The 21,536-nt window shown below is 42.5% G+C and overlaps 1 protein-coding gene across 16 annotated transcripts in view; it reads right to left on the minus strand.

Annotated features, from left to right (window-relative positions):
- mtss1lb (MTSS I-BAR domain containing 2b) overlaps window positions 1–21,536 on the minus strand; it is a 175,356-nt gene that overhangs the window by 40,693 nt on the left and 113,127 nt on the right. For 2 of the 16 annotated variants that reach the window (XM_072547645.1, XM_072547630.1), the window contains 6 exons: window positions 18,360–18,570; window positions 15,760–15,879; window positions 13,611–13,802; window positions 11,846–12,022; window positions 10,843–11,008; window positions 4,563–5,369 (listed from right to left, as the gene is read on the minus strand). In XM_072547645.1, coding sequence (XP_072403746.1) covers window positions 4,606–5,369; window positions 10,843–11,008; window positions 11,846–12,022; window positions 13,611–13,802; window positions 15,760–15,879; window positions 18,360–18,570 — 1,630 coding nt within the window. In that variant the 3' untranslated portion in view covers window positions 4,563–4,605. Of the gene's footprint in view, window positions 1–4,562; window positions 5,370–10,842; window positions 11,009–11,836; window positions 12,023–13,610; window positions 13,803–15,759; window positions 15,880–18,359; window positions 18,571–21,536 lie in introns of all 16 variants that reach the window. The other 14 variants (XM_072547636.1, XM_072547635.1, XM_072547633.1 and 11 more) reach the window with 13 other exon arrangements.

Raw genomic sequence — 21,536 nt, forward strand, 5'->3', positions numbered from 1 at the left:
CAATCTTGTTGTTGGTGGACAGTCCAATTGCCCCGGAGAGGGGGCGAGGGCGGGTGGGGTGGTATTCGACGAGGTTGGGGAGTGGGGCAGGCAGGGGCGGTGTTGGGGGTGTTCGCGTGCTTTGTGCTGCTACTAGTCTTCTGAATGGGGAGCATACTTTAAAAATTCCAAGCCCCAGAGGAAAGACATTTAATCGATTTAACGAATAATTGATCATCCGAATGAAATAGTGCCAGCCCATCTCGTTCGGATAATCAAGGTTCCCCTGTATATGAAGAGGAAAGGTTTGGAGGGATAGGGGCCAAACACAGGCAAGTGGCACTAGGAAGGTATAGCCGGTCAGGCAGTATCTGAGGAGCAGGAGAGTTGAAGAGCTTCTGCTTGAAATGTTAATTCTCTTGTTCCTTGGATGCTGCCTGACCAGCTGTGCTTTTCCATTGCCACACTTGATTCTGATCTCCAGCAAATGCAGTCCTTATTTTCTCAGGTGGGACTAGTTTAGTTTGGAAAATTTGGTTGGCATGGACGATTTGGGCTGAAGGGTCTGTTTCTGTGCCAGGTTGGACTGAAGGGTCTGTTTCCATGCTGTACATCTCTATGACTCTATATGACTGGTTTCATCCTGCTCCCAAAAGTCTTCAGTGTCCCAACAGCATAAAGACCTGCCCTACTCAATTACTAAATCTTTTTAAAGGCATTTTTCCTTTACATCCACTCCTTTTCTCTCTGCTGAATGCTTTTTAAAAAATATTTAAATAGTAATTGTTATTTTCTGAAGCAGTGGGTTGCTTAAAAGCACAAAAAGTCTTCTGGTATTTTTTTAAAATTCTGTTCAAATGCTAGGGAACATCACTAAATGTCACAGAACATTTGCAGATTCTTGGTGACACATTAAAATTAAAATGTTTCACATTCTACATGTGGTTCCTTGGCTGGGGCTTAAAATTGCTGGTGACAGCAGTGGCCCTTTCATAGTTCAGATAAATGTCAGCCCAAATAGGGGAAAGGGCAGCAAAGCTTTTGACTCCAGGGGCCATCAGGGCAAAGAACAGCTCTGCCCATATTATACATCATTCATATACATTTTCATTCAGATTTGAGGTAGAGATTTTATAGTGTCTCCATTACCATGCAGTGGATCCCAAATCCTGGGATCTTGCTGGAGCTGTCTGTTTTCAAAGTACTGCTTTAAGCAAAAATGGAGACTATTGAAACAAACCTCAAGTTTTGCACAAAATACTGCTTTAAAGATAAATGTCAAAACGTTCATTGGCAGAATTTGAAAAACCTAAAAAGTTATTCAGTTATAAATTTTGTTTACTAAGAATTTATATATTATGAAAGATTAAAACCATTTCCCTACAAGGACCAATTATGTAGTAACTGCTGAATCAGACAATTTTCTATGCATATACATAGACTTGTAATGAATAAACATACACTTCACTTCCCTTAAATAATAATTTGAGAAGCTAATATAGAAAATAAGCATAAACACAGCTATACAAGGTATTCACACACTATGTAACTGGCACATTTTCTTGCCCACTGTTCAACAGTGGCATTGTTGAGTGTGTGGTTTGTCCATACATTCAAATCAAATTGCCAGAGCTACGGGCATCAACTCCCACACCAAAGACATAACCCAACTGGTGCTTCAGTGCTTTACTGAGAGAGTGTTTCACTTCTGGGAAGTTCTACTTTTGTTTTAAATTCATTCCTGAGACATTAGCATTGCTGGTTGGGCCAGCATTTATGCCCATTCCTAATTGCCCTTGAGAAAGGGATGGTGAGCTGCCGCCTTGAACCACTGCAGTCCATTTATGGTACATAAACACAGTGCCAGTAGGGAGTTTCAGGATTTTGACCCAGCGACAGTGAAAGGAAGAGATGTTAAACTGATATTCTATCTCCCATCTTGGCAGACGTAACAGATCCTCTGACATGATTAGAGAATGAATAAGAAGGTCCTCCTGGTATCCTGATCCATACTGTTCCCTTAGCCAGCATCAACAATAAAGGCCATTTGTCTAATTTGCAATGTGCAAATTGGCTGCCATATTTCCTACATTACAACAATGGATTACATTTCAAAAGTACTTCTTGGTGGGAAGGTCAAAAAAATCCTGAGATCACAAATGGCATTATAGAAATGCAAGTTTTTAAACCAATATTTTAAACAATCTTCCAATATTACTGCCATTACAGTTATTCCCAGCCTTTTGTATCTCCTGCAGTTAGTAAGGCAACACACTCACCAATAATACAAATGCAGGTGGAAACAGTGAACAATAGAATTCTGAAATAAATGGGAAACTTAAAAGCCTTGCAGTCAGTATCCAAAAGTGGAAAAGATATTAATATTTCTGAAGAGTTCCCTCATCAACACTCACAATAATGTGTCTCATAGGATTTTGGAGTCTTCCAAGTGAATTCATTTTCAGTGGGGAGGATTCTTCTCTCACAGCCCTAGACATCTATGAGGCGAACTGCAATTGGTTGTATGAGTTGGGACAAAGATTGTGTTTACCTGTACTGTGTGCTGGGTGAACATGTGAACCACTGGTGGACTGATGTATGATTGGACAGCCGGTATATCTGATAAATCTGTGCCAAAGCACTTTATATTAAAGTAAGCATATTATGTGGCCATACAAGGGCAGTAGGTCCATTTAGTAAATAATAACTTTACCCATGTGGAGTTCTCAGTGGATTGGTTTGAAGACTTGGAAATATGCTCATCAGTTGATGTATTTGAAAAAGAAAATAAAATGTCTTTGTGTTTGCAGCAGTTATTTAGTTTATTCCAATTATATTTGAGCAACTGTCTAATTAATACCAGGTAAGAAACAATCAAAATAGCAAATAGGGCTGTAGATGGCTTCTCACCACTCCCCCATCTCATTACAAACTCAGTAGAGGTTGTTTCTCATATTAAGAGAATGAGGGGAACCCAACTAGGTTCACAGGACAGTCCACTGGATTCTGTAGAGGTGGGTGTGGGCAAACTTGAAACTGTAGGGCAACAGACCCAAGACTGCGATTACAGATTCTGTGCTTCTAGAGCTGGGCTGTGTTTGCAGAGTGAATGAGGTTGAGAGAAGTGTGGATTTTCAGCTGTATTAATGCTAACGTCAAGTATTGATAATTGCAAGGCTGGGACTAGTGGTGGTGAAAGCAGTTTGAGGGAATGAAATGAAAGCATCACCAGACATCACTGCAGCATATTCTCCTTCCAAAAACTCATGGAAAACAAATATAATAAACAGCCCCATGACTGTCTAAGAGCACACTGCAATTTCTCTAGCAAAAACAGCACCACATTGCATTGTCTACATGGTGAGGTTCTCATACTTCCACATAGATAGGTTGGTAGATTAAACTAGATTAGGAATTTGAATTACCCTCCTCAGGCCCTTCCCTATGATATGACTTGCAACAGGTTTCCTGGTCTGTGTTTCAAGGTAGCATTTCATGACCTCTGTATCCGGACGAATCAGTAAAGGTGACAGAGCTCACATTTCAGTCTAATTTTGTGATTCGTGAAGTGTTTATCCACATATATTTTTCAAAGTTACAAATAAAAGGTCAGCAGAAAGTGAAACGTAGACAGGGAATTAACTGGACTATTATTGACAAAGATTATGTTTGTCTCTTATCAAGGATTTTCAATAAAGCATTATCACTCCTTAGCAGTTCTAATGACAGATGTTAAACTTGCCAGCTGAAGTAGCCGAATTAGTGTTTTGAAAGATAAACATTCTATTTATTGACCTGTACCCATTCAATTCTGTCACAAAAATAGTCCAGTTGATGAAACAGTGGCAAAAGTATGCATGGCAGATCATCTAGAACGACTGGACAGTTGAGAGCCCACAAAATTCGTCTTCACTAGTTAGGTCCTGAAGCTTCGGTGTCAATGAGTACGGATAATTAGGTCATGAGTTTACTTCTCAACTTAAAATGAATGTTACTTGAGGGAGAAGCAATAACCACCAATGGTTTGGTCTCAAATTCAAAACTCCCTTCCTGCAACCCGACTTGAGCAAGTAACACTCACCTACACAGCAGGAGCAAGATGCACCAAGAATCCCTTCCGACTTGCCCTCGTCTCGGCTAAATACCCTTCTAAATACCCTTCTAAACCTCTATCACTGCTCTGGGGAGCCTGATCTTTTTTCTCTCTCTCGTTACTGTGGCTGAGACAGGACCTGGCTGGGGGGAGGAGGCCAGAGACACACATTGAGGACTGACACACACCGAGGTCAAGCGCAAACCACCTCAGTGAAGCTAACACACAGCACGTTATTTTTTTTTGTTTTCGCACCAAATACCGCAAAAAGCTGGGGGAGGGCAGGCAAAAAAAAATGCCACGAAACAGGTGAGTCCGTTAAATGGCCGGTAGAATATCTGTAAGGAACGAAACGTTAAATTCCTCTTTAGAACTAACAATAGTACACTCATTTTAAAATCTGCCGTATCTTAATTTAAAATGTTTCACTCCACCACACCACAGTTGCTTGGTTTAAAAGGTAGTTCATGGCACTGCGTTGGAAACCAACCTGGTTGAGTCAGTCAATGCTCTCAAGAGTCGGGCCCTCGCTGTCACAAAATCCTGGGCGCCGACCTGTCGTTGGTGACGGTCCTCCGGAGCTTCACCCCTCGGCGGATGGCGGTGAGCATGTCCTCGGGGGCGTCGTCGGGAGAGCGCGGGGGGAGGCCGCCGCCGCCGCCTCCGCTGTCGGGCACCGCGGGGAAGGGGAACTGTCCGTCGCCCAGAGCCTGGGCGCTGGCCACGAGCTCGCCGATCTTCTCGACCAGGCTGTGGCGGTTGGCGGCCAACTGCTGCTCCTCCTCGCTCGAGAGCGTGGCGCCCGCCGGGTAGACGGAGACCTCCACTGCGCCTGCGCCCCCGCCCCCGCCCCCGCCCCCCCACACCGCGTTCGGCAGGCTCAACCGTTTGGGCGACGACCTGGCGTACTCCGAGGCGTTCGGCGACGTGTCCTCGCCGCCGAAGAACACGCACTCCTCGCTGCCGACCCTCGCCGGGCCGTCGGGCACGGTGGGTGTCTTCACCGGCACGATGGGAGGCCGGATGGGAATGGGGCCCGCGTTCGACAGGGCCCGCCGCACCGACGGCTTGGTGGACGGCGTGCGCCGAATGGTGGCGACGCCCGGGGTGACGGAGACGTTCTGCGTGCTGCCGCCCGAGGGCAGGCCGGCTGTGGAGGCCGGCCGCTTGGTCTGGAACATTCTGCGGTAGCTCTGCGCGATGTCGCTGTTCCGCGGGATGGTCGACGACCGGTCGAACTCGCTCTGGTGTTCCGCCTCCACGTCGCCGTTCACCGAGTAGCAATCGTAGTCTGAAACTGTGGAGAGGGAAAGCGTCGTTAATTACATGAGGCAGGTCACCGCAAGCACCCTCGCAGTTAATAATGTGCAAGCTTTTGTTGCTCAGATACAGAAATATGGAAGGGTTGAGAGAGAGATGGGCCAAGTGCTAGCAAATGGGACTAGATTAATTTAGGATATCTGGTCAGCCTGGATGAGTTGCACCCACTTCTGTGCTGTACATCCCTATGACTGCAGGGTTGTGTCTTTTACTTACCCTTTTCAGGGCGAACAAGTATTTTTGAGGAGCATTTAATAATGGGTCTACTAACTAACTAGAGCACAGCAGGTTCCATAACTGGACACTCCTCTCCCACTGCATTCCCAGGTCATCTCTGCCCTGAAGTCTTCAACCCACCTATCCGCTCCACAATCCCCACTGACCTATCACAATTACTTCCCCTCCACATGCTTGATGAAGGGTTTAAGCCTGAAACGCAGACTCCGCTGCTTTTCGAATGCTGCCTGACCTGCTGTGCTTTTCCAGCGCCACACTTTTCAACTCTGACTCTCCAGCATTTGGAGTTCTCACTTTCTCCTACTCCCTAAGGATAAGCTAAGTGAGGCTTTTAATCTTAATAAGCTACACTATGGCAAAAAGAAGTATCTCTCGCCCAAGTTGATAAATCACAGCCAGCAAGAGTTCTCCAGGAATAGACAGAGTACTAGAGCCCACTACAACCTCAATGGATCCATTCAACAGGCAGAGTGTTACATTGAAAACTGTGTAGTCCAGGAAGGTACAGTTTTCATCAACTGGCTCTGCAGTCTAAGGATCTTAGAATCCTTACATTGTGGAAACAGGCCCTTTGGCCCAACAAATCACACCGACCCTCTGAAGACTATCCCACCCAAATCCATTCCCCTATCCAATTACTCTACTTTTATCGCTAACTAACATTGCCTGTGCTGAGTTTGCACGTTCTCCCCATGTCTGTGTGGGTTTCTTCCAGGTGCACCAGTTTCCTCCCACAATCTAAAGATGTATGGGTTAGGTGAACGGGCAGTGATAAGGTACTCATATTGTTCAAGGATGTGTAGACACTGGAAAGGGAAATTGCAAGTGGTCTTATTAATCCTGAACTGAGATTGATCACTTAACATTCCCTCAGTCATTTATTTTTTATTGTCTTCCTTCATATTTGATATATCTGGACCATTTCTGGGAAGTCCCAGCCCATACAGATTTGTGCCACAGAATGGACCCTCAAGGGGCAAGAAAATAAGAATGGAAATACAAAGTCTAAACCATGTTACATCTGAGGATCTTTCTATGAGCATACTCAGAGTTCTACAAGTATCAAGCATAGTCTCTGGTTTTCATATACTTGGCATTTTGTCAGATTATCTAGCAAGGAAACTGGTACCTTTACTAAACTGGAGGCAATTCAACAGTCTCATATGCCAACTAAGAGTCACTGGTAATATTGAATATTTTGGTCAGTAAGTGACTACAGACAAGTTGAACTGTGAGAAGCATTAAGACACTAGATTATTGCATCTTGTCTTTTCAAAGTTTTAGTTAGTCCACCATTGGCACTAGGTACTGGGTGAATAGACTATCCTTCTTTTCTCCATAATGCACTAAGATTTCAACCAGGTCCTTTATAATCTCACAGAATATAAAGCAATGTAACAGGCCATTCAACCCCTCTGGACCATGTTATTGTTCACACTCAAGTCCAGACTTCTCTTCCATCGGTCTCATCTCATCCCTTCCGTAAACATTTTTGTTCCTTTTTCTGTCCTGTACTCAACTAATCACCTCTGAAATCAACTTAAGCTATTTTTAAAAATTATTTTCTGACACTGGTCATTTCTGATGAAGCTATTATGTTACCCATCCCTAACTGCTGCAACAAAGTGACATGTTAAATCATTTTAGTAAGGTTGTAAAGAATCCACCAAACCAAGTAGTCCAGACTGAAGAAAGATGACCCATTGTGGCACTTCCAGGAACTCCCATCATGTCAACGGGCAAAATAACCTTAGCAAAAACGGAAACACCTTATCAGTGGATCATCACAGGAATTCCTAGACAACATCAAGAATATAAACAGACCAGGACAAAGCAATGGTCTCATTTTGTGTAACGGCACTATTCACTTCAAATGACAAAACTCGAGCTAGAGAGACAATAGCTAATTTCCTGGACAAACAGAAAAGACAACACAATTATCAACAAGGACTGCATTCTCAAACTACTAGACCTGTGCTTGATGACACACTTCACAATCAATAACCAAATATATGAACAGATCAATGGGACACCTATGTGCTCACTTATCTCCAGGCTCATTGCAGAAGCAGAGAGGCAAAGAGCAGAAAAAACAGCCCTCCCACAAATCTGACCCAAACTATGGATCAGATACGTGGATGATACTTTTGTAATTATTAAGAGAACAGAAATTGAGAACACACACCGGATTATCAACACCATTTTCACAGGTATCAGATTTACGAGAGAGGAGGAAACCAACAATCAACTCCCATTCCTGGATATGATCGTACAAAGAACACAATGGTGAATGCACCACAGGAGTGTACAGGAAAGCCACACCATGGACCAGATCCTAAACTACAACAGCAATCACCCAAATACACACAAGAGAAGCTGCATTTGGACCCTGTTCAAAAAGGCTACAACACACTGCATCACTCCCATCATGCAGAGAGAAGAAGAACATCTCTCCAGAGTCTTCACCAAGAACAGATATCCTGCAACTTCATCTGCCTAACAGACAAATAATGCAACAAGAACATGCCACAACCCAACACACTAACCACTCTACCATATATTAAAAAACATCTCAGAACAGATAGCCACGCTCAGACAACAACTCACCAGAACAAAAGTCTCTATACCCCTCATATGCAACACAGATGTAATTTATAAGATTCCATGCAAAGACTGCCCAAAACACTAAATAGGAGAAACAGGCAGACAACTAGCAATCCACATCCACAAACATCAACTAGCCACTAACAGCTGTCCATAGTGGCCATACACACAAATGACAAGGACCAAACATTCAACTGGGCTAACACAACGATCATAGGACAAGCTAAACAGAGGAAAGCCAGAGAATTTCTAGAGGCATAGCACTCATCCACAGACTCCATCAACAAGCAAATAGACCTAGACCCAATATACCGCCCACTACAATCAGCAACCGGATGCAGCAAGAACAGAACCAAATAAATTCCAGAAGAGACAGTACAGCAGTGCTTCAGGCGGCTCCAAAGTGCTGAAGGTGTCACCTTGACAGAGGACGAAACATCTGCAAATCACCTTCACAGCTCAGTAACCACAGTTTGTGAGAAGATTTGTAGCTCGGGTGCTCGTTATTGTGGTTCTATTCGCTGAGCTGGGAATTTGTGTTGCAGACGTTTCATCCCCTGTCTAGGTGACATCCTCAGTGCTTGGGCACCGGAGGAAACATCACAAAAGCGCTTCACAGGAGGCACCCATGCACTGAGGATGTCACCTAGACAAGGGATGAAATGTCTGCAACACAAATTCCCAGCTCAGCGAACAGAACCACAACAATCAGTAAACATACCCACAACCACAGCAAGCAGCACTCGAGCTACAAATCTTTATGTAAACCTTGAATACTAATGAGTTAGATGGGTCTTTTTAAAATGAGAATTGAAGATAACTAGTCTCAACAAAGGTAACTGAAACTATCAGTTCCAGATTTTTATTAATTATGAAGTTCAATTTAACAGTGGAATTTGAATCTGTGTCCCCAAAGCATTACCTTGTGTCTCTGGCTTATTATTGCAATATCTGTATCAACACACCACAATGGAGCAAGTTCATATTATAGGAACTCATTCAGTTCAGAATTTTCTTATTCCCCTCTTGAATTTAATAAGAATGATCTTGTATTTACAATCCCTAGTTTTAGAATTCGAATTTGCTAAGATACAAGTATTGATAGAAAACGTTCTGAGGAGGACAAAGTCTTTAAAAGGATACAAATTGAGTGGGCAAGAAGTTACAGCAAGTAATTAGAAAAGCAAATGAAATATTTGCCTTCATTGCAAAACAGATAGAATATAAAAGTAGGGAAAGTTTGATGCAACTGTACAGGGCATTGTTAAGTCTATACCCAGAAGTCCTACATACTGTTCTGGCTTTGTTATCCAAGGAGGGATATACTTAATACAGAAGAACCTCGGTTATCTGAATTTCAGATTATCTGAACAAGATCTCAAGGTCTCGTAAAAACGTTATCCAAACAAAATACTCCTGAATCATCTCGTTTAGATAATCAAAGTTGTTCCGTACTTGCATTAGAAGCAATTCGGATAAGTTCATTGGGTGATTCCTGGGCTGAAGGGATTTTAAAAATAAAGGTAACGATGAGTACGTTGGGGAAGGCTTCTGGACGTTTAGCGAGAAGTGACCTTACTAAAAGTTAGATCTTTGGCTAAAGAGGGTGTCATATGGCTTTTTGGGGTAAGCAGAAACATGGACTTAGGCTGGTGATCAGATCAACCCAATGGCTGACTCCTACTCATGTTCGTGTGAAAAATTTAAACATTCTGAAAACACTGGACAGGGTGGATGTTGAACGATATCCCCTTTGTGGGGGAGTCCAGAGCCAGGGGTGTAGTGTTAAGTGCTTTCCCTTCAAGAAGAAGCTGAGGAGGAATTTGCTGTCTTACAAGATCTTTTCAGACAGCAGTGGACACTGGCCGTTGACTCTATTCAAAGCTGAGTTAGAAAGATGTTTGATTGTCAAGGAAGTCAAGGGTTATCGGGGACATGCAGGAAAGTAGATTTAAGGCCACAATGAGCTGAACCACGATCTTAATGGCAGAAGAGGCATGAGGGTCCAAATAGTTTACTCCTGGTTCTGTTTTTTTTAAGATCTCATAATCTCTCATCATCAGGTTAAAAACGTGCTACTGATGAGACTCAGCAAGGAAGGGAAGTCTAATGAAAACATCTGTGCAATTTTATACATTAATAAACTCTTGCACTTTTTCTGAACTCCTTCAAAATATTTTTTAAAAGCGTATTACATTATTTCAAATTTTTGCAACACACGTATGTGCTCATTAAAGCAGGGATTCATTCATGTGCTGACTGAAGTCACAACGGGTTTGGAACAAAAAAACTGTACAACACAATAATAAGCCACCCTGTGTGTGTGACCAGCAGAATCACGCAACATTACAGAGGTCAGTATACCCAGATTGTGATGTATCAAGACAAATAAATCTACAATGCTTTCAATCATACAATTCAAGCTTATTTCCCTTTGGTATGTTACAGGACAGAGCAGGAACTGAGAGTATGCATGTCAGACATACAGCATGGAAAGGGAAATTTCTGATTCTCTGTACCTATGGTCTCTTGATCAGTGCGGAATGTGTTACTTGTGCAGAGGTAAACACCTGGAAAGGGAGCACAGAGAGATCTCCCGATGGAAGTACCTTGGGAAGGAATAGTGTCTTCAGAGCAGGACGGAGTTGTGGTTTGGGTGCTGTAACCGCTGGAGTACTGCAGAGAGTCGCGGCTACTTTTCTGGTGTTCCAGGCTGAGCCCACGAGTCAGTACCATGGCTAGATCACTGGCTGCTGTGGAAATTTCCTCCCCGTGCTGTGAAAAGAATGACAAATGCTTACTACAAACAAACAGAATGTCTCTCCCTGTCAGGGAGAATACCAAGTTATTCAGTTAACATTAAGAGAAACCCACTGCCTGAGGTTACCCAATTATCAGCCTTCATCCTATTTCTAAGGCGTATGTATTGGCACTTTCTGCTCCTCTGTCAGTTTGGCCTTTGCCAGTTTTTCTATGTATTGAGTCAGGATGAAGAGGGGACCAGCCAGTCAATGTTGAACTCAAATACCCTCCCTTTTTATTGAAGATCTCCCACTATTGGTCTGTGCATTTCCTGCTTTTGGGCATCTTTTGTATTTTAGATTGCCATTAAATATCAGCCTGCTGACTGTGCGATAACTTTTCACCAGAGCTACTGGACAATGTAAAGGTTGCCATGTGGAACCAATGGAGGCAGTGAGATAAACAGGTCTTTGTGTTTATTCCAAGACCAAACTAGGACCAGCAAAACAATACAAAGAATGACAGGAAGAGGTACTGTAAAGGCTTATCATGTACCCACTAAGAAAAGGGCACTTGACCAAATGACAGAACAGACTCCAGGGGCTGAATGGCCTACACCATTCTTTTTCTCTTCCAGATGCCATCTTACGCTGAATCATGTACTGGAGATTCAGTGATACCACTTTGATAACTGGTCATAGTCCTGGCCTTTCCTATTACAGATTGAGAGAGAGAGAGATACTCGCTCGACTTGAAGGCAGGATCTCAAGACCTGGATGTGGAACATAACCTGGCACGCAGATAGTGACTGGGGGATGCAAAGGAGGGGGTTGGGAAAATGTGTAAGGATGGCACACTCACATACTGTACCTTAGCAGCAAGTGATGCTGCTGTCATGCGGGGCCTCTGTATCTCATCCACTCCAATTCCCGCATAGACCACTGTGCCTGAGACCGTCTCTGCCTCCCGATAGCGTTCCACTGCTTCCTTGCGTCTCTGCAAAGTGTTCACCATTGGCTGGTCATATGGACCAGGTTTTGACCAGTCCTGGAAAGTTGAGGGAAGTGACCAGTGAATAAAAAAAAAGAAAGTAATGGGTTGCAATATTAAAGGGAGCCGAGCATTTAGTTTGGTTGAAATTTCACAATGAGGCAGCTTTTTGAGGGCTAAAGAAACAGCATTCTGGGATTATGTAAAGTTGGCTTCACAAATTTTTTTATCTCATAACCAATACTTCGCCATCCAAGTCCTTGCCTACACTAGGTTCTGCTCATCCATCATTCTTCACTATTTCCCAAAACATTTACTTCAACATCCCTGTTCTCTTCTGATATCCCTTCATCTGCTCCCCTCTCCTTTGCAAACATCTCCCATTCTGGACACAGTACAACCCTGTCCCTCCACTACATGTTCAGTGGCAGAGCTTCCAAACTGACTTCACTGACTGGGGCTTTCCTCACTTTCCAGAATCCTACTCCCATAATTTTGTTCTTTATCCTTTCATGAGATGTCAACGTCACTGGCAAGGCCAAAGTTTGTTCCCCATCCTTAATCGCCCTCAAACTGACTGGCTTGCTAGGCTGTTTCAGAAGATAAAGTAGTATCCACATTACTGTGATTCTGAAGTTATATACAGGCCAAATAGCAGGTTTCCTTCCTGAAGTACACTAGTGAACCACATCAGTGTTTTTGACAATCTCCAACATGACAATAGATTTCAATTCCAGGTTTATGAATTGAAGTTAAATGTTACTATGTGCTGAGATGGGATTCTAACCCATGTCAGCAGAATGTGGACCACTGGATTAGTCGTCCATTGCTTTTACCATTACACCACCATTATTTGCTTTCTCTCAAAGACACCTTTAAATAAAATGCACCAGGACAGTGTTGTGTGAACATTGGTATCAAGCATGGGTTTCCACTGTTTAGGTTTTTCAGTTTTACATTGGGAACCTTATACAGCATTATAAGCTCATTCACAACAAGACGTGGGCTGAGAATGGTCCTATTCATTTCAAATGACCTTGTTACTTCCAGGGACACATTGGAAGAAGTCAACCATCCATGAATAAGAACAATCAAGCTGTAATCACTGGGGTTCCGCAGTATTCCCAGAGAACATCATCCCATGTGTCTTAGCCTGAGATCACTTTATATCCTTTTCCTCTGCCTTCTGGGCACCTTCCATTTAAGTCTTTTATTCCCTCGATATGCATTGCTTTCTTTTCCCCTCTTGGCCTTTTTCTCTTATCCTTTGATATTTTTAAAAGCTGTGATTTCCTTCTCTGCCTTTCTCCTACTTCTGTTTGGCCCCAAACTGCAAACCCTCAACTCAGCTTCTCTTCCACTCCCACCACTAACCGCACCCAGTGACCCCACACAAGCTCACTGAGAATGGCTGACTTCTCAGTTAAATCTGCTTTTCCCCAGCTTTACGCAACCCCAGGTTGCGATACATTGTGCTTACTGCACTTAGAAAAAGCTGTCTAAAAAGAGTGGGGTGGGTTAAATACAATCAACTGCAAGGTTGAAACATGCAAATGATTCAGGGGGGATGATGGATGAGTGAAAAGAATGTAATCAGAAAAAAGCCAAAAGTAAAACATAAAAATGAAATGGTGATGAAACAAACCTTCCAACTAGGAATCGTTGATGAGAGAGCAGTGCCAGGTCCGAGGGAGTGGTTAAAGGGAGGGGATTCAGGGAGCACAGCAGGGTTAGGCCTACTGCAGGCCTTTATATCAGAGGTAATGGGAGTAGAGCCAGAGAACGCAGGTGAACAGCACTCACTAGGAAGATGGTAATACACATACCCAGGCATGAACTGCAGATGGAAGAACATGATATCAGCACAGGCAACGAATGGGCAGCCACTGGAGGGTTTGTATAGGAAATGCCCAAAAAACACAACTTCTATAATATCTTATACCATCTGATGACCTTCATAGTCTCCAAATATTCAATTTTGTACCATATAATGATTTTACCAGAAACATCCAGTGATTAAACTATTTTTATCTTTATTCTTCTCAGTTCAGGATTTGGTGCCTATTCTTAATTGGCTTTGAACTGATTGACTTGTTTGGTCATTTCAAAGGGCAATTAAGAGTCAACTGCATTGCTGTGAATTTAGAGACACACACAGGTTTGACCAGGTAAAGACAGCAGATTTCCTTTCCAAAAGGACATTAGTACAATTCATTATAAATCAATGACAGTTGATACTAGTTGAACCCTAGTATTACTGGTTCAGTGACATTATCATTAGCATACCATTTGCACCACTCTTGTTACGGGAAAATAGTGGAGGTGCTTATTGGTCATGTGATCGACTGGTATGCTAACATTCTATGGCTCTGCTGACCTCCTCAGAACATTCTCAAATCACAAGTTATCTATCGAAACGGGGTTTTAGGGATAAGGAATAAGCATTACTGTATCAGTATAGTGGTTCAATTTGGCAATGGGAACCTGAGCTACTGCCATATTAGAATTGAGTAAAGATATCTAAATTGAGTTGCATGTCTACACTAAGGAAAAACTGGGCTGACAACAAAGTGATGGGGAAAGCTTCTAGTCAGGTAATTGCAATTGCATAGGATCAGCCATCATTGGAGAATGTATTAAAGCAATCTGCAACACCATTAGACATGAGTGGCAAGTTGAAAATCTACTACCTGACCTTTGCTTCAATCACAACATCAGGTCCTTGGCATCTCACTAAGGTCTTCCACACAGAGACCTACCAAACTAGGAAGGGGTTTCTCAGTATTAACAGGTAGGAGGTCCCGTGGCTATGAATCACCAAAGTATTAAAATCCAAAGCAAGCTGGCCTCAAAGTGGCTGTGATTGCCAAAGCCACAACTCAGACACAAAAGAAAGCAATGTTTTCAGATCAGTTCCACCTTAACAAGATAGGATGGGTAGGTTTAGGTTGTTTTGATGACAAGTTGTGTTTTTTGGAACATTTCCTTAAAATGTAGGTACAAGCACAGGCCTCCAAAGCCAGAGAAACAAAATATTCATCACCTGTCTCCCCCAGCCCACCATCCAAACCTCTATATAGCTCTGTCAATCTTTCCACATTTTCCCATTAACAGATTAGTGAAATTTGCAGTAAATACTGTAAGCTTTCAAAGTATTTGCAATCTTTGTATCCAACAGACCCCCTTTGAAATGACTCTGCTATGTATTGTCGTAGCTTTATCTGTTAGATCACTTTAACTTTCTAATGGGCTTAAAATATTTTGAAGCCCATTAGAAATTTGCATAAGCAATCATCAAAAAAAACACTCCAGTTGTCGGACTGGATATTCCTGTAAGTTTTCTCTCTCTTACACTGTAGTATCTAGTTTTGCTGAGCATCATGGTTGATAATTATGTTTTATTCTAAATATATTAATAAGTACAATTAGTCTATGTAATCTACCATGATTTTCAAGCAGGTTAAATCAATAGGTAGACAAAGGTGCACTTTCTGAAGCTCTATCATTTAAATGTGACAAGCAATGAGTGGGTATAACGTGGACAGGAATTGATCCCTGTACATTCAGCATAGAATGAACAATCTGGTTATGGAAAAGTCATAGTGTATCTACATATATATATAAAAAGAACTTCAAAAGCTTACAGTATCAAAAAGGGAGATTGAAGTTGTCTCCAAAATACATCTGAATAAATTATGCAGCAACATGGGTTAACCTGTTTATCTTGTCTAAATTATCTGATTCTGGCTTTGCAGGCTCAATTGCAGAATTGGCAATGGATATGGGTGATTCACCTTTTCACCACCTGACCAGGCTCCTGCTGTGGAGCTAGAACTAACCGAAGTAGGTGAGCTACACTCGCTAACTGACTGACACGTCTCCGATGCCTCAGAGGAAGCAGAGCTTGATGACTTCTGTCGGCGTCCAGGGTTCAAAGATCACATGAGACAGAAGCAATAAAAGGGGAAGAGAGTACATCTGGTTAGAATGTCAAACATGCAGGAATGTTCTGCAAGGAACAGTATCTGGACTGGTTGGTTTGTACCATTCTAGTTCTGTAAGCTACGAAGGAGCATAACATGGCCTATTGATAGTAGGCAAGCTACATAAGCATGGGTTTACTGTGAAGCTGCTGAAAACCATTCAACAAACTTTGCCAGGCAAGGCAGCAAAGATGGGAAAATAAAGCAGCATCAGTTTTAGATCCAACTCAGCTTTTACTTATCTCAAAGCAGTGCTGCAGCAAATCCCAGTTCTGAATGCAGTGGTGGGGACTGTTTCTATTGATTTTCCAGGTTATTCTTTGTGTCAGTGAGGTCAATTGATTCCATAAATGACCAATCACAGGTAACATCAAACCTTAATTGTGAGATCCAAGCAAAGGAAAGGGTCATAGTGGGAGGAAATCAGATTGAAGTGGTTCGATGCTTAATTCTGAAGCTGTGTATCCTGCTGTCCTCTACAGAACAAAATGGAATGTGGGGTGGAGACAGCAAAGGAGATGATGGGCGGTTGCCATTATCCAAGTTTTCCCAAGTGTGGTGGCTTGGTGCCAGGGACGCAGGTTTGATTCCAGCCTTGGGTGTCTGTGGATTTTGCACATTTTCCCTATACCTGCATGGGGTTCATCTGGGTGTTCCTGTTACCTCCCAAAGTCCATAAATGTGCGGGTTAGGTGGACTGGCCGTGCTAAATTGCTCATAATGTCTACGGACTTGTAGGCTCGGTCGATTTGCCATGGGAAGGGCAGGATTACAGGTATTGGCGGGGGGGGGGGGCGGGGGGGCGTGGAGAGGGAGTGGAGGTGGGTCTGGGTGAGATGCTTTTCTGAGGGTCAGATGTCCTGCTTCCACACTAGGGATTCTATGACTGTATGATCAAAAAGATCATGGCCAAATCCACAGAGGAGGCAGTTTGGTGGACCACCGTATATCAGTAAAATTGCTTCAAAGCAGACCATTCCATACAACACTGTCACAAGACTCTTCGCCATGTATCAGTATGGAGCAATCTACTTTGGTACAAAACAACCAGGAACAATGTGCTCTAAATCAACCTGGTTGTTGCAGAAACTCAAGAAGACTGAATGCCTTAAGCTGGAAAGATGACATCATTTTCTGTGTAAATGGGTTTTTCTTTTTACAACATTAACTGTAGTACAGTATTTTAAAGTCATAAAAACCTAAGCAAAATGCTGAATAGAATGAATCCATCACCTCTTGTGTTCTTTCATAACTGGTGGTACTATTTTAGTGTGAATTTAATATGGGATTGAGGAAGGTTTATTTTTAACAAACCAAACAGAATCCAAATGATATGTGCAACTGATGATGTTTTGGGCACTATTGGCCTGCAGGACCTGCCTTCTGGTCAAAGCTCTGGGGAAAATTATAGTCACTTCTTATTGTTGGGAGTCCATTTTAAAGTGTAACAAGGGCACACCACTAACATAGAATGGTTTCCCGTGGAAGCTTACCCAGTGTTGTGGATTTAAATATTAGCACTGTGGAGGGTCTCTTGTTCTTAAGACTGGCAACGGTATGACTGCCGAGACTATTTTTGTGCTTAAGTCAGACATGAATCTGCAACCAATTTAGTTCAGAATTCAGTGTGCAACCATATGAGCCACGGCTGTTACTGCTGTAGGTTATGGATTCAAACTTAAAACTGTGAACATCCTCTCATTCTGGTGCTTGGTGTTTAGAAAATTAGCAGTTGACTCACATTACTGTGTTCTGGTTAACATTGCTGTGAAGCCCCTTGGGATATTTACCAATGTTCAAGGCACAAAATAAATGCAAGTGATTGTGCTATAAGCTTACAATGTTTATAGTGTCAACATTCTCTTTAATTTTGTTATGAGCAAGTTACAATAATGTAAACATTCATCTCATGTTACCTCCAAGAAATATACATTATCTTTATAAAATGTTTAGTATCGGAAGATGTATTTTGATGAATTGATTGTATTTAACAGTGTTGAAAGCCCTGTTAGATAGGATAAATTAAGGTCTTGTCTGCCCTTTCTGGTGGGCACAAAAGATCCTTCTAGTACTTTTTGAAAGCATTCTCCCTCATGCTGGCCAATTTTAATCCCTCAAATATTGTCACAAAAAATGTCAGTTCATTACTTCATTGTTGTTTTGTAGGCGTTTTCTGTGCATAAACTGACTGCCACATTTTCATACATTACAATAGTATAATTACACTTCAAAACTGGTTGCAAAGCTTTTTGGAATATACACTTGTGCTATTTTAATGCAACTTCTTTCATTGACATGTTCATCATAACTCACGTGACAGCACAATAACACTGATTTGCTCACGATTCCTTACATTCAGATGAACATTTCATCTATGGGAATATATAGTCAAGAAGCTAAACTGTACTTACCTGGCTGGTAATATCCGATGGCATAGGTGATGGCGGTTTGGAGTACATGGCATCCTGGGATATGAAGCCAGAGTCGTGCGAGGAGACACTGGAAAGGCGGGTACTGGCACTTGCAGGATGGGCCAAGCTGCGGTAGCGATAGTTTGAACTTGGTGAGTGAGTTTGGGAACCACTGGAGCGAGATGTGCTACTGTTTGTACTGTTTACACTGCTGGGGGGTTGGGGAGGGGTGTGGTGGTGGAAGGGCGTGAGGGAGGGAAGGTGAGGGAGACAATTTAAGACGAGATCAGACTCACGCAAAGAAAAATCACACACAAAGCTGGAGGCTGCACAACAAGCAAAGGACAAGGGTGTTTGCATTGGTGTGAGGATGATACACATTGGCTTTCACTTGGCATATGTCCTTTTCCGATTTCATCCCCCTCCTTTAGATTGCCACTTAGCATCATTTCTCAAATGGATAGCAGTAGAGTATGTAGCACCATCGGCACCAATCATCCAATGTGAGCTCAGGCCTCCCTTTGGGAGGACAGTGGTGTAGTGGTGGGCTAGAAATCCAGAGGCCCACACTAATGGTCCGGGGACAGAGATTCAAATCCCATTGTAGCCATAAAATTTAAATGCACTTAATGAAATCAGGAATTGAAAATGAGTGTCACAGGCACCATCAAATTATCAACCATTGTTGTAAAATTCCCTCCAGTTGATAATGTCCTTTCAGGAAGGAAATCTGCCATCCTCACCCAGTTTGGTCTACATGTGACATAAGCTCCACAACAACGGGGTTGATTCTTACATTTCCTCTGAAATGGCTTGGTATGCCACTCATTTCAAGGGTAATTGGGGATTGGCAAAAAATGCCAACATTCTTCATTGGTCAAGACATCGTGTTGAAGAGCAGGAAGGTTATGCTGGAACTATTTAAAATGTTGGTTAGCCCAGAGCTGAAGTATAGCAGTTCTGGAATTACATTATAGACATGGGATAGCACAAGATAGGGTTCAGATGAGATTTACCAGGATGTTGCTTGGGTTAGAGAGTTTGTTATGAAGAGAGATTAGACAGACTGTGGTTGTTTTCCTGAGAGCAGAAGAGATTGATTGAGATGCATAAAATGATGAGGGGCAAGGATAGGGTAGACATGAAGAAACCTTTCCCCTTAATGGAGGTATCAATAACCATGGGACATAGATTTAAGGTGAGGGGCAGAAGGTTTAGAGGAGATGTGAAGAAAAATCTTTTCACATAGTGGGTGGTAGGAACCTGGAATTCTCTGTAAGCGTGGTAGAAAGCTTTCTAACATTGAAAAATTATTTAGATGCATACTTGCAATGCCAAGACACAAAGCTATGGGCCAAGTGCTGGAAAATGGGATTAGAATCGTTAGGTGGTTCCTTTTTGACTAGCATTGATGCAATGGGCCAAAGGATGTTTTTCCTTGCTTCAGATCTCTATGACTTTATCAAATGGGTGGGGGAGATCAGTGGTTGCCATTTGATCATGTAAATAAGGATAAACTGATTCCAATTGTAGAACAGTTGGTAACCAAGGGCCAGGTCTGCAGTCCTCACTTTCTCCGCCAGGGATTTTAAAGTAATTAACCAACAAAAATTCTAAAGCAAGGGGAAGTAATGCAGTGATCTATTGTGACCTGGAAAGCACTACCTGAAAGGATACTGGAAACAGATTCATTAATAATTCCAAGAGGAAATTAGGTAAATACTTGTAGGGGAAAAAAGGAAATTACAGTGCTATTAGGATCTGGAACTAACAGGATAGCCCTAGCAAGATGCCAGGACAGTCACAAGGGGCTGAATAGGATCTTGTAGTGTTATATCATTCTATAGATCTTTTAACATGCTCTCGAAATGGAGATAGCCACATCAATGCCAATAGATTACTTCCAGTACACATGCGGTGGTTAACAGAGCTCGCAGGAGGTAGTGCATGTGGTTGGTGATATGGCTGACATCAGCCTTACTGTCGAGACTTGATCATGCATGGAACTGTCCAAAGGATTGTTTGAGTCACACTGATTGTATTTCAATGATTGGCCCATGACCATGAGCCTCGTTTGACAGCATTGCCTCAGAACCATTGGTGTAATCCAGCAATCCAATTCAAATGTCCCTTTAATGAACCAGGAGTTTATTCAAATGGAAGTGGCTTATTGAGCTGATTGATGGCATGCATTAGCTTAAATAATCCACCAACTGGAAATACATTTTTAATTAATAGATGACTTGTACTTGGACAACCAATTGCAAATCAAGCCAATAGTGTATCAGTCTGCTGAAGGAAACTTAAGGGACAATGGACCAAATGTTAGTTGTGTTGACATGCAGGAAAAGCTTCAAAATATTCCATCACTTTCCACATGTCTTTTTAAAATGATAAAAGTCATTCCCTTCCCTCCAGTAAGAATTCAGTTCAAGTTTTGGAAAATGAGCCACATTTTCTCCAGAAGTTGTTCCCCAGAAACAGTAGCTGTTTTGTAACAGAAAAGATTTGGATCTTTCCTGAAAGCCCACAGAACATGGATGGCTGAATGAATTGTAATATTGTAGACCCTACTTTTCAATCACAAGAAGCCATCTTACTAAACCATTAGAACTGCGATTAAATTAGATTACTTACAGTGTGGAAACAGGCCCTTCGGCCCAACAAGTCCACACCGCCCCGCCGAAGCGCAACCCACCCATACTCCTACATCTACCCCTTACCTAACACTACGGGCAATTTAGCATGGCCAATTCACCTAACCTGCACATCTTTGGACTGTGGGAGGAAACCGGAGCACCCGGAGGAAACCCACGCAGACACGGGGAGAATGTGCAAACTCCACACAGTCAGTCATCTGAGGTGGGAATTGAACCCAGGTCTCTGGCGCTGTGAGGCAGCAGTGCTAACCACTGTGCCACCGTGCCGCCCATCTCCTCCCTTTCTGTAGTCAGTGCTCCAAAACCTGCCATTAAGTGATGTCATGATGTCTGAGGGAAAGAGATCAGGAACTTAAGATGTAAAAGTAGAAGTGTGCTGTTTGGCTCTTCAACTTGCTCCACCATTCAGTAAGATAATGGTTTATCTGATTGTGGTTTGAGCTCCACTTTCCTGTCTGCCCTCCACAATCCTCAACTCCCTTGTCTATCAAAAATCTAACTTAACCTTGAATAAATG

The sequence above is a fragment of the Chiloscyllium punctatum genome, chromosome 26, assembly GCF_047496795.1.
Source record: "Chiloscyllium punctatum isolate Juve2018m chromosome 26, sChiPun1.3, whole genome shotgun sequence".
NCBI lineage: Eukaryota > Metazoa > Chordata > Chondrichthyes > Orectolobiformes > Hemiscylliidae > Chiloscyllium > Chiloscyllium punctatum.